This window comes from Lissotriton vulgaris, chromosome 4_1, assembly GCF_964263255.1.
Source record: "Lissotriton vulgaris chromosome 4_1, aLisVul1.2, whole genome shotgun sequence".
In the NCBI taxonomy this organism is placed as follows: Eukaryota; Metazoa; Chordata; class Amphibia; order Caudata; family Salamandridae; genus Lissotriton; species Lissotriton vulgaris.
This window is the reverse complement of record NC_141691.1, coordinates 963,590,033-963,614,116: the sequence shown is the minus strand read 5'-3', so window position 1 is coordinate 963,614,116 and position 24,084 is coordinate 963,590,033. Positions and strand designations below refer to the sequence as shown.

At 43.7% G+C, this 24,084-nt stretch overlaps 1 protein-coding gene across 1 annotated transcript in view; it reads left to right on the top strand.

The window, feature by feature from the left end:
• The first annotated feature begins 4,574 nt into the window (after positions 1-4,574).
• The window catches only part of LOC147722759 (maestro heat-like repeat-containing protein family member 1), a 104,780-nt gene continuing 85,270 nt past the window's right edge, over positions 4,575-24,084 (top strand). Inside the window, exons 1-3 of the mRNA XM_086966889.1 lie at positions 4,575-4,586; positions 10,425-10,485; positions 18,110-18,237. Coding sequence (XP_086823015.1) covers positions 4,575-4,586; positions 10,425-10,485; positions 18,110-18,237 — 201 coding nt within the window. The remainder of the gene's footprint in view (positions 4,587-10,424; positions 10,486-18,109; positions 18,238-24,084) is intronic.

Below are 24,084 nucleotides of genomic sequence, written 5' to 3'. Positions count from 1 at the left end.
TATACTATGTTATTATATTGTATTTAATGTTATAATTTTAATCAGCAGCAACTTGGGGCATGAACGTAGGACCATCTGAGGAGACGCTTTCTTCTGTTTGTGCAGACATATGGGACTCTGTAATCGAAATTGACATTCAATCGAGAGATACTTGTGCACTAAAAGTAACCCTAATTTCTGACCAAAGGCTCTTTGTGATTATCAAATGCCATTGGTGTCCTTTTGGATAGGTTAGAGAGCTCCTGGATATGCTGTCTTGTATGCCAGGGGTTTTAACACAGCATAACATTTGAGGAGTCTAATTATAAAACAGCTCTAGAATTTATCATGAGAGGCACTTTTATTACGTCTGCATAGTTATGGAAGCTTTGTTGGGATTGCTAATTCTCTTTACATTTCCCTCCGTAGGCTTCCTCACGTGCAAGGTGTAGTTCAAGCAGTTAGATTTACATAGAAGTAGGATACAGGAAATAACCAAACCTGAGCAAGACAGTCTGTCTTTCTCCCACAGAATGCTCCGAACTAAAACCAAGCACTCTATCACATAAATTCAACACATTCAAGATGAATCTATGATCAGTTATCATGGGGGTCTCAACTGCACTTAGGAAACGCCACACAACTCCAACAGAACACATAAGACGGAACATGTTTCACAAACTCAACACAGACAAGATATGTAATTTAGCTGGCCAGCATGTGAGTTACAGTAGCCCTACTGATTACGAAACTCACAGAGTTCCACAACATATTAAATAGAACACCACCCACATATTACGCATGCCACACACTGCAGGCATGCAGTACGATGGCTATCACAGTAGCTCCTCCAACTGAAAACATTAGCATACATTGAACACAGATTCAGATACACTATACAATCAAAAGCACCAACATTACAAACACTACACACACAGCACATACACAGAAGCACATGCACACCTATACTTAACTATTTAGAGAATGTATGCGCTGTTGGTGAACACATACAGCCTTAACCCTTAACTATCCAGTTCACCCAAAGTATGACCAGACCACAATACCAATAACACATCTTTACTCCATAAAGCAAAGCAGAGGCTGGTCTGCTTTGTTAACACTTGCATCACGTGGAAAGCCACCAGATTGCGGACAGCACCATAGGACAAAGCCAAAGGCAAAATGTGCACTATGCAAATGCTCGAAATATAGTTTAACATGCAGATAAACTAAGCTGTCACTGATACATTTGAATAAATTTGAAATATGAGACAACCTATAGAGCAATGATGCAAAATACCAAACATTTAGCTTTGTATCTCAATTTAGGTTTTGAGTTTAGAAAAGGTTGATATATGAAATGTATGAAGGGAAGCTTTTAAGTAGATCCTTGGAGTTGGTCATCAACATTTATTAGAAGTGAGCAAATAATTCCACCATTATTTTGCTATCTCATTTGGTCCCCTTTCCACATATATGTTTTCACCTTTTAGGCCTCGCCCCATTTTTTTGGTACCTACTGGTGGTGGGTCAGGTTAAGCGGATATATTTTGTCAAGTGACCTGGTGTTCACTTCTTAGACAGGACCTAATGTCCCCCCACCTGACCTAATCGTTGCTTTCTTCTTAATGAAATACTTGTCATGTGTCAACCTGGATATACAGGGCCCTCGGGGAGCCACACCTACCTGCACATTGTCTAATGCTGCTTTATCTCACTGCTCTTGTTTTCAGCATCTGTTACCCCTAACACTACTTACCTTCTGTTCTGACAATTTTGACTTGACGCTGCAGTTTAAGCAAGTGCTGTTTCTGAAGGCCCAGATAAAGGGCGTTTCCATAGTCCAGTCTGGCCAATGACAACGTTGTTACCAATGTTTTTACTGCAGGTGGGGGAATACAAGGTTTCACCTTCTGAATTAGTTTTAGAGTTAAATGTACCTGAGAGGCGACCTTGGTTTGATGTTGGAAGGTGAGACTGTCATCGAAGATGAACCTAGATTTGTAGCTTTATGCACTGGGGTGGGAAGTATTCCCATAGCTGGGGGCCACCATTTCTGAGACCAAATGGTGGAGTCTGAGCCCAGCAGAAGCACCTCTGTTTTACTTCCATTAAGCTTTAGGCACTTTGCCCGCATCCAGTGATCCATGCAGGTCATGCACTGATTAAAGCTGGCCGCCGTTTCTTCCAGATTGACTCAGATGAAACCTCCAAATCCACCCTCCAACTCCACCCTCCATCTCCAACTCCACCCTCCAACTCCACCCTCCAACTCCAACTCCGCCCTCCAACTCCATCTCCACCCTCCAACTCCACCCTCCAACTCCAACTCATTGAACTCTCACAATACGTCTGTCCTCACATCCAGTTCAAAGATATACACACACACAAATAACCCATACAGGGGCACTGGGTGGCCTGCATTCATAAAATATCACTGTCACCTAAGCATGGGCGGAAAATCCGTTCCGCTCGCGGATTTTGCGGATTTTCGGTAAATTCGCAATCCGCGAACGCTCGCGAATTTACCGAAAATCCGCAAATTCGCACGCAGCGGATTTTTTTTTCTTGGTGATACAATTTTGTGGCGTGCGGTGTAAGTTCGCAATTGCGAACATGTAGGTGCGGCGGGCAGCAACAATCTCGCACTCGCGAAATTATAAAATTAGCAATTCTGCACAAGAAATCCACTAGCAAGCAGCATAGACCTTCTGAAAATGATGATTTTTATCAGAATAACTCCTCAGGTTGACATTTGCCTGCCCTTTTTTGGATTTGAGGCCTTTTGACTTTCTTTGGATCACTTTTGGATTAGAAATAAACTTTCACAAGTAAGTTTGTTGGCATTACATTTGCTGTTCTGCAGAAAAACGAGTTTTGCTAAACTGAAAGCACTCAGCAGCAGGTGCAAAAGTTCAAATTCATCATTAGTAACCATTCCCTGTAGTGCTTCCTGACTGGGGCCCCTCCAGAGTTCAGTTGCTAGTTGCAACAATTGTATGACCCTGCTCTGACCCTCACAGCCGGATCATAGAATAGCTACAAGTAGGCCACAAAGGTCCTGGAAAAAAAAATTGCACTGCAACAGAAAGCAAATTACAGATAAGGAAGCAGGTGCAGACTGGAATTTTAAAACAGTGACACATTAATAAATCAACCCCAAATTAATTCATGTCAGTTGAAGCAGGACAGGTGTGCTTGCTTTTTCCCCCCATAATCTACAGTGATGATGAACCAGAGGGTGGCATTGATGTACCAGAGGGTGGCATGGGTGAAACAGAGGGTGGCAGTGGTGAAACAGAGGGTGCTGGGAACCTGTGATGATGAACCAGACGTAGAAACAACATAATCGCGACCGTTGCGAGCCGACATGTAAGTTCGCAATTGCGAACTGGTACAAAACCCTCGCGAACTGGCAGAAATCCTTGCGAACACAAAAAAAAAATCCACGAAAATTCGCGGATTTTGCGGATTGCGAGTTCGCAAATCCGCAAATTCGCGAATGCCAGATTGGCAAAATTCGCCCATGCTTACTCTCACCCACACATCCATTCTGCGAACAGGAGGAGTGTAATGCTCCCCTACAAGTCTCTTATGCCAACTACAATCCCTCCAAGAGATCTGCCCATTCCTTATTTTGATTCATCTACATACTTACTCCAGTAACTTATAAATTAGTTGATTAGGTAATTTTAAAGGCTTTTTGAACAGCCTAGGTGCCAGCTTGAGCTGTTCTTACCATCTATTTCCTTCATACTTATACAATTAACTTGCAACTTGAAAAGCAACCAAAAATATGTTTAAACAATGACGCTGTAGTAGACAGAGAATAGTTGTGTCACAAGCAGGTGATCTTTTAGGGCATTATTCTCATATAGCAAAATGAAGCTGATTCCATGTAACAAAAGCACTTTCGATAGTTAAAAATCATTTACAAGGTTCCATAGGGCCAACATGTTTCATCCGAAGAATAGACAATTTTTTAGTAGTCACTTATAGAAAGGAAGTGTGACTTGATGAAAATGTGAATCCCCACAGTTTCTGATATAGGCCAATCCTTTTATGAAAACAGTAACTTAAGGTCTGGGTTTTAGGGATGAGAAGTGAGGAATTCTTTTGTACAGCACATTGCAGTGAAGGTGTTTTCTCATTCTCTTTGGTGAAATGATATTGAAATATTTTGGTATTTGGGGATTTAGTATAACGACAGCATAGGTGAGAGTCAAGTTTTCTTTTCTCCTCTCGCCTCCCCTGAACTGAACCCTGGATATAGAGATAATGTTCTTTCTCTTATTATCCCTTTTAGACATCAAAAATTATTCATGTTAAAAAATAAGGTTGTAGTTCACAGACCCGTCTTGAATCTCCAGTGTTTATAAAGCATATATTGTATACTGTTTCCTACTATGGGAGGCTATGCCACTGACCTCCGACTTTCACAGCTCATGGAATCCTTTGCTCTGAAATTATTGTGACAACTGAAGTTCTTGACTCAACTCATTACTTTTCTTTCTTGATTCCTAGTTAATTGTCTACAGTCTGGTTGAGTGAGCACCATCAACCACAGTTGAAATTTGAATTTTACTCAATTCAGGATGTCCAGCAATGTGAGTTTTGATTTCATGCCTGTAAGTGTAAATGAGGTATTATGCTTAGTTGTCATTATCAGGGTTTGAGTTTCTGAAATAGAGATGAGTACTGCTATTTGAGTGAAAATTCACATGTTAAGTCCCGATTCTAAAAAAAGCTGCAGGTGAACAAAGGTAAAACATAAGACATGCAATCTTTCAAAACAGGAGAGGAAACAATATAGCGTCACCTACTAAAAACACAGGGAGCGAGAAGAGTTTTTGTAGTGACCTTTGAACTATGTTTTTGTTTGATGACTGAGAAATGATCGGACCTAAATATATGGGAGCAGATTTACAATCCCCATGTGCCGCGGTGCATCTAGTTGCATGAGGCACTTGTGGCGTAGCCTGCTGAGTGATATTTACAAGCACAGGTAAAGTCATTCTGCGTGACTTAACCTGTGCTCTTCAGTATCGCCCCAGTTCATGCAACACTTTGCGTGTTAGGGGCGGGACATGGGTGTTGATATGGGTGTTCCCACGCAACACCCATGTCCACTGATGCATTTCCAGATTTACAAGAAATTGTAAATCTGGAAATGTGTCAGAATGTCAGAAGGTGCCCCTTCCTGCACAAGAACAATCTCCCCATGACGCAGGCATCCTTGCACCACTGTGCAAGGATGCCTGCGCCGGCGCATGGCAGCTGTTTGTGTGCCAGCGCAAGGGGAAGCAGAGAGATGCAGAGAGATGCAACCTACTGTTGTAAATATGTTGCATCCCTGTGCTTTGAAACTAACGCAGTGCAGCACAGCAAAATGACTTGCTTTATCGCGCTGCATTAGTTTCTTTTAGAAGTAATTGTGACCAGTATGAATTTTAAACAGGTCAGTAAACAGTCATTTGTCCTGCAGCGCCTAGGATTCTGGCGAAGTGGAATCACAAACACGTCCCGTCTGAAATGAATTACTTCAGACTGTGTCTAAAAAGCAGATAAGACTCCGCACGAGTGGCACCGGGCGATTTCTGCGTTATATATACATGCATGGGAGTGAAGATTTGACTTCATATCCAGCCTTGATGAGTGCTTTCCACATCCACTAGTTAAGGTATTAGGATACTGTGATCCACCAACGTTTTCACTGCGTGAAACTGTGATTGCGATTTGCGAGCAGATTACAATATTTCTATACAGATCAGCACTGATAATGGTCCTGAGGATGGTTTCATCAAATCATTATTAAGAAACCGAAACGTCGACAATACATCTCATCCCCCTCTTTGTTTTACTCAATGTGTTTTGGGATAGGTGTTTTTTAGGTTCTGTTGAGTCACTTAGCAATTTATTTATATGTGTACCCACAGTCCTAAAATCTTATTTGTTTATTTATCTGTATATGAAGTTGATTTAATGAACTATTTGATAAAAACCTTTTCGTATACACCTTGTGTCTTTGTTTATATGTTATATGTTGATAATATAAATTGATCAGTTTTGATTAATTCACCCCAAGGATGATCCATTGATCCTTTCTAGAATAATTTCAACTAACAAATATAGACTGAATAAGTCATTAGCTATTGGACTCCTGAGGCGGAAGCCGGGAGAATGCATAACCTTGTTTTTTAAAAATTTTAAAACTGTGATAACGTGTTTCTATCACCTCCCCTCCTACCAGCACTTCTTGGCTTCACTTTAAACAGCGCTCCACGCTGCAACGACCCCTCACCTCCAGACGCCATTCTCGAGCGCGAGGCGCGCCACAGACACGCCCACTCTGTTGGCCACGCCCCCTCGACCTCTTGTATAAATAGCGAGCGCGGAACCGAGGCGCTTCATTAGCTATTGGACTCCTGAGGCGGAAGCCGGGAGAATGCATAACCTTGTTTTTTAAAAATTTTAAAACTGTGATAACGTGTTTCTATCACCTCCCCTCCTACCAGCACTTCTTGGCTTCACTTTAAACAGCGCTCCACGCTGCAATGACCCCTCACCTCCAGACGCCATTCTCGAGCGCGAGGCGCGCCACAGACACGCCCACTCTGTTGGCCACGCCCCTTTCAACTCCCCGCCTCACGACCATAAATATGTGTCTTGGTAGGAAGCGCAGCGGACGAGCGCAGCGGGCGCGACGATTGCGCGCCGAAGGCGCGCCGAGGGCAAGCCCGTCTGCGCCCGTCCGCGACCGGCCGGGACTAGGGGCCGTACACTCTGCCCCACTCATCACCTACAGCCCGGACCTACTTCGCAGCTACCAGGGCCCCTGGCCCATCACGACCAGTACCAGCTCTCGCATCTCTGCTCTCGGCATAGCCTCCCTCTCTCCCCTCCCTCACCCTCCTCCCATTCTGGATACCCCGCCTACGGCCTGTAGACCTGCTCCTCCGCAAAACTCTAAACCCATCACAGCTTTCTACCTCAACACCCGTTCTGCTGTTGCCCACTCGCACGAACTCTCGGTCTTGCTGGACTCACAGGCCCCAGATCTCCTCTTCTTAACCGAGACCTGGTTTTGCGATGACTCCCTCCCTGCACTCCTATCCACCCTTCCAGCCTCCTACTACGCCCTCAGGGCTGACTGCCCGTCGGGCAGAGCCGGGGGCGGCGTGGCAGTCATTGCACGTACTGATTTCCCTTTTCAAATTCTCCCTTCACCTAACATTGCTACCACCGAATTCCTGGTGATTCGCACAGTATCCACCTCCCCTCCTCTTACCTGTTTCCTTACTTATCGTCCTCCTCAGTCCCCCCTGCAGTTTCTTCCAGACTTTTTGGATGTCTTGGCTACCATTGCAATTAACAACTCCTCCATCCTGCTCCTCGGCGACTTCAATTTCTGGCCTTCCGATCCTGCCGAATGTCTGTCATCTAAGGATTTTTCCGAAACCCTCCACTCCCTTAACTTCACACCCCATGTTCACACCCCCACTCACATCAAGGGTCACCAGCTTGACCAAATCTGGTCCCTGAACTGCCCTGTGGAATCCTTATCTATTTCCCCTTGCACCTGGTCTGACCATCATTTGATTTCATTTCTCCTTCCTATTCTTCCCCCAGCTATGCCCCCCCGACCCAAAAACACCTGGGTCCGATCATGGGGCCGGGTCAATCTTGAGAATCTCTCCTCCCTTCTCGCTGGTTCTCTCCCGCCTCTTCAGGGCCTCACCACCGTTTCCCAGGCTGACTCTATAGACCAGTGGCTCTCCCGCAGCTGCGACTCCGTCGCCCCGCTCAAGCGCATTACCTCTAAACGCGACAAAGACGCCAACCGGTGGTTTAACCAAGAGCTTAAAGCCACCAAACTAACAGTTCGCCGCGCAGAGCGGGCCTGGAGGAGAAACTACTGCCCCACTTTGAAACTGGAATATATTAATATCCTTAACCAGTACAAAAAAAACATCCTGGAGGCCAAAACAGCTTATTTCTCCTCCAAAATCTTAGCAGCGGAGAACCAGTCTAAAGAGATCTTCTCCATCATTCACAACCTGGCATTCTCGGACAGAACTACGCTTAAACCTGCCCCGTCAAATGACCTCTGTCTTTCTCTCAACAATTATTTCATCCAGAAAATTATCACCATCAAGGCCAACATCCCCCCACCTCCCCCTTCTTTTGTGGATCCCCAATGTCCCCCTCCCAAAGGCAAACTAACCACCTTTCCCCCTATCACTCGGGAAAACCTGACGTCATTGGTGCCTTTGATCAAATCTGGCTCCCCTCTTGACCCTTGTCCTGCCCATATCCTCCGCCACATCTTCGTCTCATGCCCAGATCCCCCCCTTCACCTCCTCAACAGCTCCCTCGCGCAAGGCATAGTTCCTAGCTCCTTGAAGTCTGCGGTAATTGTGCCCATCTTGAAAAAACCTGGGGCAGATCCTTCTGTCCCTGCCAATTTCCGCCCCATCTCCCTCCTGCCATTTCTAGCTAAGGTGCTCGAGCGCCACGTCACCTGCGCTCTGAGCTCCTTTGTGGAGAAACATGGAGCCCTTGCCCCCCGCCAAGCTGGTTTCCGCCCCGCACACTCCACGGAGTCCGTGGTCATGTCGGTCCTCGACACCCTCAGGGAGGGTATGGACACCAATCATCACCAGGCCCTTGTGCTCCTCGACCTCTCAGCCGCCTTTGATACGGTGGACCACAACATCTTACTCTCCCGTGTCAGGGCGGCGGGGATCGAGGGGACTGCCCTGGTCTGGTTGTCCTCCTTCCTGAGCGACCGCACCCAGGCTGGTCGCCTGGGTGACTTCACAGCGGACTTCCGGAAAGTCCAGTGCGGGGTTCCTCAAGGTTCATCTCTCTCCCCTCTTCTGTTTAATCTATATATCGCCCCTCTTATCTTTTCTCTCCAACAGATGGAGGTCGCCGTATTTAATTATGCGGATGACCTCCAGCTGGTCTTTGATCTTTCCTCTCCTTCTGCTGTCCTCAACTTTCAAACTGTCATGTTTCACATCAGGGACTGGATGAGCCACAATCACCTCAAACTTAACCCGGACAAAACCGAGTTGGTATTGACGGACGGTTCATCCAGCCCCTGGTCCCCCCTTTTCTGGCCTCCCTCTCTTGGTCCTCCTCCTGTCCCCTCCTCCTCAGTTAAAACACTAGGCATTAAGCTCAATTCCCAACTCACTCTCCACTCCCAGGTTAGCTCTGTGGTCTCTTCTTCTTTCCTCTCACTGCGTACTATCCGCAAGGTGTCCCGCTTCTTTACTTTTTCCGCCCTCAAATTTATCATTCTGGCCATGGTGGTGTCCCGCCTGGACTACGGGAACGCTCTGTATGCCGGTATTCCTGCATACAGTTTGCGCCGCCTACAACAGATCCAAAACCAGGCGGCCCGCCTAGCCTTCAACCTTCCCAAATTCCACCACTCCACCCCACTTCTGAAAACTCTCCACTGGCTCCCAGTGCGGGCTAGAATCCAATTCAAGCTCGCGTCCATCACTTTCCTGGCTCGATTGGACCTTGCACCGGCCTTCATTTCCTCTGAGATTGTTCCCTATGTCCCCTCCAGGGACCTACGCTCTTCTTCTCAGTCTCTTCTCACCATCCCTCGCTTCCGGAGAAAGAAGTGGGGCGGCTCCAAATTTGCCATTCTAGCACCAACCCTTTGGAATTCCCTTCCCCTTCATCTCCGTGCCATCACCCTCTATCCCCAATTCCGCAAAAGTCTTAAAACCTACCTATTCACAAAATCCTTTGAATAAAATGCCCATTCCTCTCTCCCTGCTCTTAACCCTCAGTCCCCACTAGCTACAGCGCCAAGAAACCGCCGGTATACGTGCGCTTTAAAAGTACTTTTAAACTCAAACTCAAACTCATAGAACGTGAAACAACACCGAATCAACCCCAGCCCACAAAACTACTCCTGACCCACCCACCAGCCAACAAACCAACCCGACCCACCTCCTCCAGCCGGCAAAACAAAATCTGACTCACTCCCAGCCTATAAAACTACCCCAACCCCACCAGCCTACTAAACTACAACAAAACACCCCCCAGCCCAAAACTACACCCAGAACAAATAAACTCACCGCTTCCTGCAAGGTCTTCTTGCTTCTGTCCGTAGCAGGCAGCAGTTAGTATGCATATTGCCTTAACCACACATATGCGTGCTTAGGGCATATGTGTGGTTAAGGCATGAGCTGTAGATCTAGCGGACTTGGAACACTCATGGTTTAGACCACAGTGTTCCGACTGTTCCCCGACCATGGCATTTGAATATAGCGGATTCCCTTTAGTAGTTAGCTACTACATTTCAACGAGAAAATGGCTGAGCGGCACAGGGTGTAACATTGTAAATCAATATGATGAAATGGTGAAATCTGGTTTTAGAGAGAAAGACCAAATGATTCTTTCTGTTTCTCTTGTAGTTCCGCATGCGAGCCCGCCTGAGGGCAGTAATCTGCTGCTGCAGACCAGTCCCTGAGGGAGGTAAGTGGTCGAAAGCAAAACCCCTCATTACCTCATGCCACTAAACATAAATGTACTCTGAGGGGCGGATTTACAAGCCCCTTGACACACCGGTTCATCATTTTTTGTGTTGTACCTGTGGCGCATGGTAACGCTCCATATTTACAAGGACAGGAAAAGCCACCCTGTGTGACATTGCTTGTCCTTGTAAATATGACCCCTTTACACGCAGCATTTTGCATGAAAGGGACTTTCCATGGGTTTTGCTATGGGTGTTCACACGCAGCACCCATGGAACCAGACACATTTTCAGATTCACAAGGAATCATAAATCTGGAATTGAGTGTGAATTCTATTCCTCCCCAGCGGAGGCGTAGGGAGGCACAACAAGGAGAAATGTATTAATTTCTCCTCGTTTTATTTTCCTCTTTCTATGTGTGCTGCATTTTGCAGCACACATAGAAAGAGAAAATCACCTCTAATGATTGTTTATGTTCAGGAAGGGTTACCTTCCGGCACATCAACAATCATTGAAACAATGCAGTCTTTCAACTTCTATGGGTGCTAATGCAGCGCACATAGAAGTTGAAAAACGGCATTTCAGATTGTTTTTGTGCAGGAAGGGAACCCTTCCTGAACAAAAACAATCTTCCCCATGATGCACGGCTCACGGGTGCAGTTTGTACGCCAGCGCAGAGGGAAGCACTGAGATGCGACATATTGTTGTAAATATGTTGCATCCCTGTGCTTTGAAAGTGACTCAATGTGGCTTGCGTTAGGCACTGAGGGGCATATTATCAAGGACTGGTGTTAAAATTATCGCCATTTTATCGGCAGGAAACTGCCGATAAAACGGCGATAATGGGCTTTTTATAATACGCCCTTGTTAATTCCCATAGAAGCCCATGTTAATACCAGAACATGGGCTTTTATGAGAATCAACAAGGGCGTATTATCAAGCCCATTTTCTGCCGATAAAACGGCGATAATTTTAACACCGGTCCTTGATAATATGCCCCTGGGTCACTTTCTTGTAAATTTGCCCCTGAGTTTTCCCCTTTGAGTGAGTTCTTTGATTGTTTATAGTTTTAATGAAATGAAGGGATGCATTTCTGTAAAAAGTACATTTTCACCAATGAACACACTGTCCTTGAAGCTAATATGTAAAAATATAGTACGTGAAATGCAGGTGAATCAACCCCTCAATATTCAAGTACATGCGGATATGGAGGCAGCAGTCACTCAATGTTACAATGTATGGCGCCGGCATTGATCATTTAGTATTTCATTTCTGAGCGTGTTGGGCCACAGTCATTGTGGTGGGAGGTACTGGCTGTGTTTCAAATCCTGGCACCACCTCGGCAGAATGGCCATTCAACAACCAAACACAGCACTGACAAATTATTGGAGCCTTATTGCATGGGCGTGGTAGGCTTGGAGGCCACTGGATCACCAGGCAAGATGGTCAAAGACATTTTAAGGCGTAGGCAAATTAGGCAATTGCCCAGGGCCCCCACCTTCCAAGAGGCCCCATGGGAAAGTGAACTTTCTCACTATTTGATCTTTGACTATTCTGTTTCTCTGTTAAAACTCTCTACCTCATGCCACTACTGACTCTTATGAGTCATTTTAAGGACTTTTGGGATCCCTGTCAGGACATATTGAATCTGTTATTGTGTGCTCCTGTTATAGTGTGACATATGATTTAGTATTGTTTGGCATCAAGCAGGATTGAAATAGTAGGAAATGGGTAATACATTTCAAATTTGTACTGTACAGATGCCCTCAAATTATCTCTTACCCAGGGCCCCCCAAATCCTTATGAGGACAATAAAGATGATCAAGTGTAGTGTGGGCTGCGAAAATGTGCAGCCAAATGCTGGTGGTGGCCGCAGAGTTACGTTAGACGGCAGGTGTCTTTGGAAGTACCTGGCACACAGAGACCGAGGGACAGTGTATGCTGATGGCAAAAGGAGAAGCCTGGGCTCGCTCACAAATAGAATCTTTGTTCAGTAAGGACACATTTTTACAGAACTCCTAGGCTGTGGATAGGAGGTACCTAACCCCAGACATATAAAGCAAAATGAACAGTTGTAGGCTGGGCCACCAAAAATGCTGACATTTTAGAACTTTCATAGCTGTGGCAAATAGCTTCAGAAGTTATTGTCCAAAACAGTGACCTGGAGAAAATACATTCCAATGGGGAGCATAGGAGCAGGAACACAACTTGTAAGCCTCACTAACAAAATGCAGTGATTTGCTACATGTGCAAATTAGAAGTGCCTGCCATAGCAGTGCCTTCTAAATCTATATATATTAATCTCTTATATTTGATACAAAAGTCACAAACAGCTGCACCATTCCTGGGTAAAAAAAAACCTTATCATGAATTCACATGTATAGTCACATAACATGAACAATTGTTCAGCTGTATCTGAAGTCAAACATAGATGAGTTGAATTGACCATGCATGGTCCCCCATCACCCATCCTGACTCAAATATTCACATTTTGCAAACAGAGAAAGGCAGGCAACAACTATACAACTGGGGGAATAGGGAGACCCAAGTTGGAGGGCCTTTTTCACCAGGAGCATTACAGGACTGGCAGTGAAACGTGCAGCTACCGAGTTTCAGGACATTTTTGTATCCATCTTTAAACTGATTAGTTTTCAAGCAAACATGGCTTTTAAACTCTAGTAGATTAATAGGTTATGTTATGTTATGTTAGTTTATACTATGTTATTATATTGTATTTAATGTTATAATTTTAATCAGCAGCAACTTGGGGCATGAACGTAGGACCATCTGAGGAGACGCTTTCTTCTGTTTGTGCAGACATATGGGACTCTGTAATCGAAATTGACATTCAATCGAGAGATACTTGTGCACTAAAAGTAACCCTAATTTCTGACCAAAGGCTCTTTGTGATTATCAAATGCCATTGGTGTCCTTTTGGATAGGTTAGAGAGCTCCTGGATATGCTGTCTTGTATGCCAGGGGTTTTAACACAGCATAACATTTGAGGAGTCTAATTATAAAACAGCTCTAGAATTTATCATGAGAGGCACTTTTATTACGTCTGCATAGTTATGGAAGCTTTGTTGGGATTGCTAATTCTCTTTACATTTCCCTCCGTAGGCTTCCTCACGTGCAAGGTGTAGTTCAAGCAGTTAGATTTACATAGAAGTAGGATACAGGAAATAACCAAACCTGAGCAAGACAGTCTGTCTTTCTCCCACAGAATGCTCCGAACTAAAACCAAGCACTCTATCACATAAATTCAACACATTCAAGATGAATCTATGATCAGTTATCATGGGGGTCTCAACTGCACTTAGGAAACGCCACACAACTCCAACAGAACACATAAGACGGAACATGTTTCACAAACTCAACACAGACAAGATATGTAATTTAGCTGGCCAGCATGTGAGTTACAGTAGCCCTACTGATTACGAAACTCACAGAGTTCCACAACATATTAAATAGAACACCACCCACATATTACGCATGCCACACACTGCAGGCATGCAGTACGATGGCTATCACAGTAGCTCCTCCAACTGAAAACATTAGCATACATTGAACACAGATTCAGATACACTATACAATCAAAAGCACCAACATTACAAACACTACACACACAGCACATACACAGAAGCACATGCACACCTATACTTAACTATTTAGAGAATGTATGCGCTGTTGGTGAACACATACAGCCTTAACCCTTAACTATCCAGTTCACCCAAAGTATGACCAGACCACAATACCAATAACACATCTTTACTCCATAAAGCAAAGCAGAGGCTGGTCTGCTTTGTTAACACTTGCATCACGTGGAAAGCCACCAGATTGCGGACAGCACCATAGGACAAAGCCAAAGGCAAAATGTGCACTATGCAAATGCTCGAAATATAGTTTAACATGCAGATAAACTAAGCTGTCACTGATACATTTGAATAAATTTGAAATATGAGACAACCTATAGAGCAATGATGCAAAATACCAAACATTTAGCTTTGTATCTCAATTTAGGTTTTGAGTTTAGAAAAGGTTGATATATGAAATGTATGAAGGGAAGCTTTTAAGTAGATCCTTGGAGTTGGTCATCAACATTTATTAGAAGTGAGCAAATAATTCCACCATTATTTTGCTATCTCATTTGGTCCCCTTTCCACATATATGTTTTCACCTTTTAGGCCTCGCCCCATTTTTTTGGTACCTACTGGTGGTGGGTCAGGTTAAGCGGATATATTTTGTCAAGTGACCTGGTGTTCACTTCTTAGACAGGACCTAATGTCCCCCCACCTGACCTAATCGTTGCTTTCTTCTTAATGAAATACTTGTCATGTGTCAACCTGGATATACAGGGCCCTCGGGGAGCCACACCTACCTGCACATTGTCTAATGCTGCTTTATCTCACTGCTCTTGTTTTCAGCATCTGTTACCCCTAACACTACTTACCTTCTGTTCTGACAATTTTGACTTGACGCTGCAGTTTAAGCAAGTGCTGTTTCTGAAGGCCCAGATAAAGGGCGTTTCCATAGTCCAGTCTGGCCAATGACAACGTTGTTACCAATGTTTTTACTGCAGGTGGGGGAATACAAGGTTTCACCTTCTGAATTAGTTTTAGAGTTAAATGTACCTGAGAGGCGACCTTGGTTTGATGTTGGAAGGTGAGACTGTCATCGAAGATGAACCTAGATTTGTAGCTTTATGCACTGGGGTGGGAAGTATTCCCATAGCTGGGGGCCACCATTTCTGAGACCAAATGGTGGAGTCTGAGCCCAGCAGAAGCACCTCTGTTTTACTTCCATTAAGCTTTAGGCACTTTGCCCGCATCCAGTGATCCATGCAGGTCATGCACTGATTAAAGCTGGCCGCCGTTTCTTCCAGATTGACTCAGATGGATACTACAATCTGGGTATCATCAGCGTAGGACACTAGCGAGAAGCCAAACTGCCTGATGATGTCAGCTAGGGGGGTGACATACTGATTGAACAGCTTAGGGCTTAAAGATGAGCCCTGCGGTACCCCACAAGGAAGTGAAAAAATGTTTTGAACAAGAATCATCAATCTGAACCTACTGTCGCATATTGTTAATGTAGGATTTGATTAAGCTTAGTGCTAAGCTTGACACTCCCAACTTCTGAAGCCTTAGAATGAGGATGCCATGGTTCACGGTGTCAAAGGCCGCTGAAAGATCCAAAAGGATCAAGGCGGCCTTTGCACCGGAAACCAGCATAGAGCGAAGCTCCTCTGCTGCCATGACCAAAGCCGTCTCTGTACCATGCCCTTGCCGGAAGCCGTATTGTGAAGAGTCCAGCAGATTTTCTGAGGAAACAAAGGTCGTAAGTTGGAGATTTATTATTTTTTCCAAAACTTTAGCTGGGAACGGAATCCTTGCTATGGGCCGATAATTATTGTGATTGCTGGTGTCTAGGTTGTTTCAGCAGGGGGAGGATGAAGACCTTCCTCCAAGCCTCTGGGAAAATGCTGGACATAAGGATCTCGTTGAAAATCAGACAGAGTTGCTCGCTGATCTCATCAGCTGCCTGTTGGAATATTTTAGGAGCCCCTGCTTTCACCAATCTGACTATCTGCGAAACCTGTTCTACATTTGGGGGATAAAAGCATTCAAGCCATGGCCAGGATGTCGCGTAGGTGAAGAGGGTTGATTCACTTGAGGCTCATTGCCTTTTCCACTGAAGAAATCATAGATAGAAAGCACTGTGTCCCTAAAGGAATCTGCAAGTTAATTGCAGAAAGTAACATTGCTATTCAGTGCTAGTGGGGTGGGAAGTGTCACTAATTCCTTTAAAGTTGAGAAAAGTAATTTACTTGAGTTGCCCGCCTGCTCAATTTATCAGAGTAATAGCTGCTTTTTTTCTCCAGAATCATCTTTTTATATTAGGTCAGTGACTGTGTATAAACGTTTTTTTTGGCTTCTGTATAAGTTTTTCTCCAGCGCCTTTCAGCTTGTCTGCATAGTTGCTTCTGGATGCGCAGTGAGTCCCAGACCAAGGTTCAGATTTCTTTAACCATTTGCTAGTAAATGTTTTTTCTGGAGCTAGAATATTTACTACGGTTGCTATCCAATTAGTAAAATATTGGTGGATGTATTTACTTCGGGCATTAGTGTCGGTTTAGAGGCAGCTAATGTTAATTGCAGCTGCTGTGGGCTGATTTCCTTCCAATTTCTCCCTTTAAAAGTCCTAAGAGCAGAATGAGGACGAGTAAGATGATGGGACGAGGTAAGTACCAACCGAATGGCCTTATGATCAGAACATGGGATTGGCAACCTCTCCTGCACTTTCAATTGAGGATTAGATATGAATATTCCATCTAGGGTGTGTCCATCCTCGTGGGCAGGATGCTTGATCAGTTGTTCCATCAAGACAGTGGCCATCAGCTCTAGAAGCGAGATTGTATATTGGTCATTTATATTTTCTAAATGGTAGTTGAAGTCACCTAAGATAGAAAATTCCTGAAAGTCAACACTAGACTCGATGATATGACCTTTTGTCTCTACAAACTTGTTCTTAGCCCCTGGTGGTCTATACAGCAGTATGCCGTTAAATATACAGTTTTCACTGATGGTGATTCTAAATGAAAGCAGTTCTTAATCAGGACCGCTTCCTCAAGTAGAGCTTTTCATCAACAAGGTGTCCTTGATAATAATCACTATTTATCCTCCCCGCTTATCCTGTCTGTCATTCCTGATTAATAAGTATCCATCTGCCCACGTCTCCGTGACAAATGCCATATCTATATTGTGAGGTTCCAGCAGCTCGGTGAATTCAATGTTGTGTTTAATTAAAGAGCGTGTATTCAGGAGTAGGCCCTGGAGGGACTTTTGCAAAACTGTTTGCGGGTAAAGGACTTGATGCGAGTTAAAGCTGCATTTTGTTTTGGTGAAGAGGAACTTCATGTCACACAAAGGGCACACCTTAGGCTCTTTCAGAGGATCGAGTTGCAGACAGGAATCCTTCATCTGGGGGTTAAGACTTACGAGAGTATCTCTTGTATATTTTAAACTTGGGCCCAAGATCAGTAGGTAACGGACACGGGGGGTGGCCCTGTGCCCGATCGAGGCACGGATGGACGCAGAGAGGCTTGCCTTTGGCGTGCCAGCGGCACGCCCTCTGTGCATCCGCTCTGTCATGCTGCTTAAATAGCAGTGAGTCTGGCGTCTCGCGCACACATCAGTTGTTTCCAACCAAGAAGTACTAGTCAGGTATGTCCGGTCCCTTAGCCCTCCGCAACAAACGGCACAAGCCACGGCAGAACGGGCGGGTAGGGAAGATCACAACAGCTGCCACCCTGATTAGCAAGCTAAAACAAAGTGCCGGTAAGCATGTGGAATGAGGTACAAAAACCAATTACGATCCCAGCAGGTGGAGTAAAAGTCTAAAATGAATACAAAGGTCAATCTCAATGTGGCAAGACCTACTGCTGAATTCCAGAAATAATCAATCTGTAAAAAAATAACATGAAACATAATTTAGTATTTCATGCAAATTTTGCTGCAAGATAAAAATATCTTGTGACACTTCTTTCTAAACTTCAAAAAAATGTCAAGTAACCTCTGTTTGGGCATTATTTGTACATGTGTCTGTTTCTCTGGGTTGTCATTACAGTTCGACTGATGGAAGCTGTCCGGCGCATGGACATAAACATCTTTATGGCTTTTTTGCATACATCTGCTTCTGCAAATTCAAATGAGAACATCTTGTTATGTTGTAAAATCCTGGAACATCGAAAAAAGGTAACTGTGATTCTCCATTGCTTTACCGGGCATTCTAGGGAATAAGTGGCAATGTGCTTCATTTAAACATGTGGTTGTCTCATGGTATGATATATTATGTATGTGAGAATTTCAGAGTATTATATGATATGGCAGTAGAAGCCTCATCATGGAATACAGTCACAAAAACTGTCTTGGGTCCCGTGAAGCTTGTTTGTATCACCTTTGTTCAACCCTGGGTATCTGGGGCTTCGAGCAGCAAAGCTTGACAAAGGAACTTAGGGCAAATCATGTAAGAGCACCAAACAATGGAATAAGAAAGTCACACAAGAGATACAACAATACTTTATGAAAATAGAACATATTTTTATACATTTTTAGAATCCATGTTCATCAAATTTCATTGGAGGTTCCAGAGATATGTATTTTGAAAACAATAAAAAAAACTTTCAATACAACCACAAAACAGCACTGGTCAACAAAAGTTTGTAAAATGTTTTAATGTTTAAAACAGTTAGTTTGTCAACTTCAGCCTGACTTAAGGTCACTTTGGGCGTGACCTGGCCACCAGACCCTTTTTCAGTTCAGTTCCAGCCTTTAGAAAACAACCACCATAGAGAACAATGAAGTGGTTCCTATGCTGGGGATGCAGGCAGAAAAGATGTTCAAATATCATCCTGGAGCTGTGCAGTCGACAAGGGTGAGCTGTGGGTGATTCCTTGGTGCATGGGTGAGGTGGGGAAACTTTGGCTACTGCATATGAGGTCCCATGGCATCCTCTTTGTGACAGTCGAAGGCCAGCAGCGGCTGGGCTACTGTTCTCCCATCACAGCAATCACTGCGAATATCCTTGGTAGAGGCTAGTGTCCCTCTAAGGCAAGAAATCCTTTGATAGCAGTCCTGGGTCCAGCAGACTCGAGTGCAACTTTTGGCTACATCGGAGATGTCTCTAGGAGCACCCAACAGCAGTCAGTGGTGATTCCTCTGAAGAGGATACTGCTTTGCCGGTTTTGGCTTTCTCAACTTTGGTATCCATGGTGCTGTTCCAGGGGGCCAACCAACTAACCCTTGGAGTCACTGCTTCAATCTGGCTCTGGGATCAATGTTTTCCCAAGCCGGGAGCCGCAGGCACAGTCCAAATTTTACTAGTCCAAAGTGCAGCAGGTGCAGTCCTTCCAACAGTGAATCCTCTCTGCTATTCCAAGGGCAGGAGGACAGTCTTTGTTGGGTTATTTTTCCAAATCCAATGTGTACTGAGGTTTAGCATGCCAGGGGTGCCTATTTTATCCTGGGAAAGTGCCTACGGGGACAACGTGGTCACTATCCAATGGGCTAGTAGGCCCACTCCTTTTTTGCGACAAAGTTCAAGTTATGTGTGGCATTTCGCTATCCCAGTGTGCAATATTCTTGCTACTATCAAGCCCACAGGAAAACAGGTTTGAGGACAGTGTTTTCCTCTCCGTCCCTGCCTCCAACTTGTCTGCAGGAACAAAAGTCATCCTGCTCGGGTGTGTTGTCACCCTTTAAGGTGGGCATTTCCTTTGAGCCTGCCTTTTGGGCTAACACCTCAGTTGGCCTTTATGGGAGAGAAGGTGACACCTCACTCTGTGGCAACTGCCTTTGTGCTTAAGCCTTGGAGTTGTTCATATGTCTGCCCAGGTGGGCAGAAAGCTGTCTGTTGGCCCGGGCCTGCACAAAGCCACTGGACTAGCTGGGGCACAGAGTGTCAACTTTTTAAAAGCTGCCCAACTTTAACAGTGACATTAATTTCGATTTGGGCATCAAGTTGAATTTGATGTAAGGTAGTCCCATTCAGAAGTTAGCCGGACTAAATTCCCTCATCAAAACAACAACTTTTAGGGTTTTGCTGCTAAGGTTATATAAACTTATATGTCTTGCTTAACAATATACAGCTCCCTGCCATAGGGGTCTATATGGCTTCCTTAGGGGTGAATTACATATATCATTAAGGGAACGGGTGGCTTTGCCATTAATGGCAATGCCATAGTCAAACTAGCATTGTGAACACTACCGTTCTAGTCTGCAGTGGGAGGCTGGTAGCCTTCTTGTCTTTTGTCACACTCTACACCATATACTAGGGACTCACAAGTAAGTTAGTGCTTGCAAATTGGGGTCATCCAATTCAAGAAATCTTTTATAATGGGTCAGTACACTGGCACTGGGGTCAGGTTGACAGGCCTAAGTGCACTGAGTCGAAAAAACAGCAACTAGTACTCAAATAGGGGCAAGAACTGGGGCGGGAACATGCAAAAAGCCTGTTTCCTGACAGTGTAGGGTTGTAGTGTGATGTTTTTGGGCCCTAGGGTACTGCAAAGGACTATGTGGTGTGAAGTAGAGTTGTATAAGGTTAGGTTGTCTTGGCTTGTAGTCCAATGCTTTGCTATAGTGTACAGAATAAGTAAGTTGTGTCGTGTTGCAGTGTTATATCATAATTTTGTGCAGTGTACTATAGTCTTGTGTAGTTTGTCAGTGTCATGCTGTGCTGTAGTGCAGCTATGTGTGTTTTGTGGTGCTATATTGTAGTATGATGCAGAGATGTATTGTAATGCATTACATCGCTGTGTTGTGTTGCAAGTGCCTAGAATGACAGATTTTTATCTAAAGCATCCATTAAGTATGCACATTGATATCGTACTTCATGGATGAGTCATTAGAGAAAACAGTATTGTAACCTTTGTTTGAACATTTCAAATCTGTTCGGTCAGAGACTGTGGGAGAAAATGGCAGACACTAACCCTTCACCGAAACATGTCATGGCAAATTCTTTCTTGGAGTGAAGAAAGAACAGTTACACTGCTAGTTTGCTGTAAAAATACTTCAGATCTTGGGGTCTACAACCTAGAACCAGAAAGACTGGATCATGCCAGGTATTCAAGATATCCCTGTAAAACAAATGTACATAACCTCATCGAAATGAAGATCATTTACCCACTCTGGTTATCCAGAAATGTAACCAGAATCTTGTGTTGAGGGACTTATTGTGAAATACCCTGATCCCGATTACAGCAAATCTGTGAATGGAAAGCTCTCATGTCAGCTACTTTTGTCCTTACAATATTATGTTGAGTGTCATCTAAATGAGCCGTTTGTGAGACGTAAGAATACATGGCTAGTTTCTACTCTGGATAGGGATAATTGAGAAAAATGTGGCACAAGGAAAAGGTCAATAATTACAGACTATCATCCCTATTCTCAAAAGTAGAAATACCTGCAAACGTGCACATTTACTCTTAGACTTTGTAGTAACTTTACTGCTTTTGGCTATTCACCGTTTTCACATGTAAAGTTACAACACAGTGGAAATGTGCATATCCTCGATCCTTGAAACTAGAGGGTGGAGGCAAATATATAGGTGACTAGTTGCCACTGGTAACGTTTCACTCTTATTTCACCAGGGCAGAGTTCTCCCTATGGTGTAGTATTGGGGATTTTTAATCTTTAAAATAAGTTAATGAAAATATTTTAATGTATTTTATATTTTTTTTAAACCTAAAAGAAATTGAAAATAAATTCTACAGCAATACTATCTTGAAAGTATGTTAAAATATTTCCTGTAAATATAATAAGCTAATACAAATTATTTATTTAAATATTTATTTAAAAAATCAACCAGAAAGTAAAATGTATATTTTTATTAATTCTGAATTAAAAATTACTAATTGTTTGTCGTTAAATGTATTTAAATTATAATAACTTTAATTTGTTTATATATATATATATATATATATATATATATATATATATATATATATAGACGCCTCAATGAACATGGTTTGTTTGCTTATAAAATATGCTGAGATTGACCGCATAGAAATTATTAAGCAAATAGAGGAATTAAATAAGGAGTTGGAAACAGAAGAAGACAAAGAATTCATCAAAAAACAAAGAGAGGAGATAGACGCCAGGCTGGTAAAACACCAGGAAACAATTAGTCAGCGCAAGCAATATAAGTTTGCACGAGATAAAAATGACTACGAAACCGGTAGGATTTTCACGTTTGCGCGTAAATTCGATAACGTAAAAAGACAAGCACTGTCAGCAAAAAATGTTGAGGCAACAGGTGGTAATGAGCAGAGATTGGAGACATCAGAACCAGAAATGAGCTCTAGAAGCAGCAGTTATGATTCAGATGAAGGGGCAGCAGGAGGCACTAATCGAGGATTAGTTCCTACCAAATATACACCATCTGAGGAATTGGGTTTTCTCGTGGAGGACAGACACAAAACGCTGCGACCGCTAACCCGCCAACAGTGGAAACTAAACGAAGAAAAGCAAACAAAAAGCGCAGCGCAAGGAGAAAACTCAAAAGGCAGAGGCTTTGCAAAGAGAGGCAGAGGGCAAGGGAAGAAATGGTAATGGCGGCATCCAACCCTACCCTAGACAATCTAACAGAGGCCCAGAATCAGATGTTAAACACAAGCCCTAACATAACAGAAGCACAAGCAGCACAGGACAACACTGTCATCAATCTGTCCGATACCACCTTATCCAAAGCAGAGATGCAACTCCTCTCTTTGGGGCTGTCTTATTGTCCAAAAAATTCTTTTAACTACGTGCAGACACGCATAGACGTCTTCAAATTCATCCGCAAACTAAAATTGAGGAAGCATTTTAAACTAAATAATGCTCAGGTTCGGGCTACAAACATCACTAACCAGACCCAACCTTCAAAAGTGTTTCAGATCTCGGATGTGAACGCACTGAGAGTGGCAAATGAACTGGCGCAAAATGTGGAGTTTGAACCAGGCTCCACCCAGGAGAATCTTTCCAGGGCTGGGATTTCAATGAATCAACCATGTGTGACATCCTTCAAGCCTCCTTCCACTTTCTGTCCTATTATGCCGAAAGATAACATCGATGCTTTCTGTGACATAGTTGTGGAGGATTTGAAAGGATTAGTAATGAGCACTACACGTAGAAAGAAAAGAATTAAATACATGGAAAGGCAATACCAAAGATTAATGAAGAAGTTAATGAGTGATTCGAATCTCATAATTAACAAATCCGACAAAGGTGGCAACACTGTCATCTGGCCAAGGGACTTGTACATGGCAGAAGCGGAAAAACATTTAAGTGATACCACCTGCTACAGAAAGGGTAGCTTTAATGATATCAAGAGCTTGAAAGAGAAGACCCACAAAGAATTGAATCAGTGGAAGCATCTTGGTTTATTGAGCAAGCAAGAGCATGCCTTTTTGAAAAACGATTTCCCTATCACTCCTTTCTTTTATTTAATTCCTAAGATTCACAAACAAACATTGCCGGTCCCTGGGCGTCCAATCATCTCCGCCCAAGGGAGTTTACTGGAGTCTATTTCAAGATATGTCGATCAATTCCTGCACGAATATGTGGAAAATTTACCATCCTTCATAAAAGACACTGGCCATTTCCTCTCTAAAATTAACAGTATCAAGTGGGAAAATGACTTTATTTTGATTGCTTTAGACATTAATTCGCTATACACTAGCATCTCCCATAATGACGGTTTCAATGCAGTAAGATACTATCTAAACAAACGTAGCATATCTTACAGTCAACATAGCAATATGTTAATGAGTATGCTTGAATTATGTCTGAACAACAATTACTTCCTTTATAACCGGGAGGTTTACCAGCAGCTGAGAGGGGTGGCTATGGGGGCATGCTTCTCTCCCACCTACGCATGTTTGCATGTGGGGTGGTGGGAGGAGCATGTCCTCAAGAAAACACTCGCCGATTGTTTTCCCAATTGCTTGGTACATTTCTGGCGATTCATTGACGACATATGTATGATTTGGAGAGGGTCGTTGGAGTCAGCTAATGAATTCGTCAATATGATAAATGTTAATGATCCCAATTTAGGTTTCA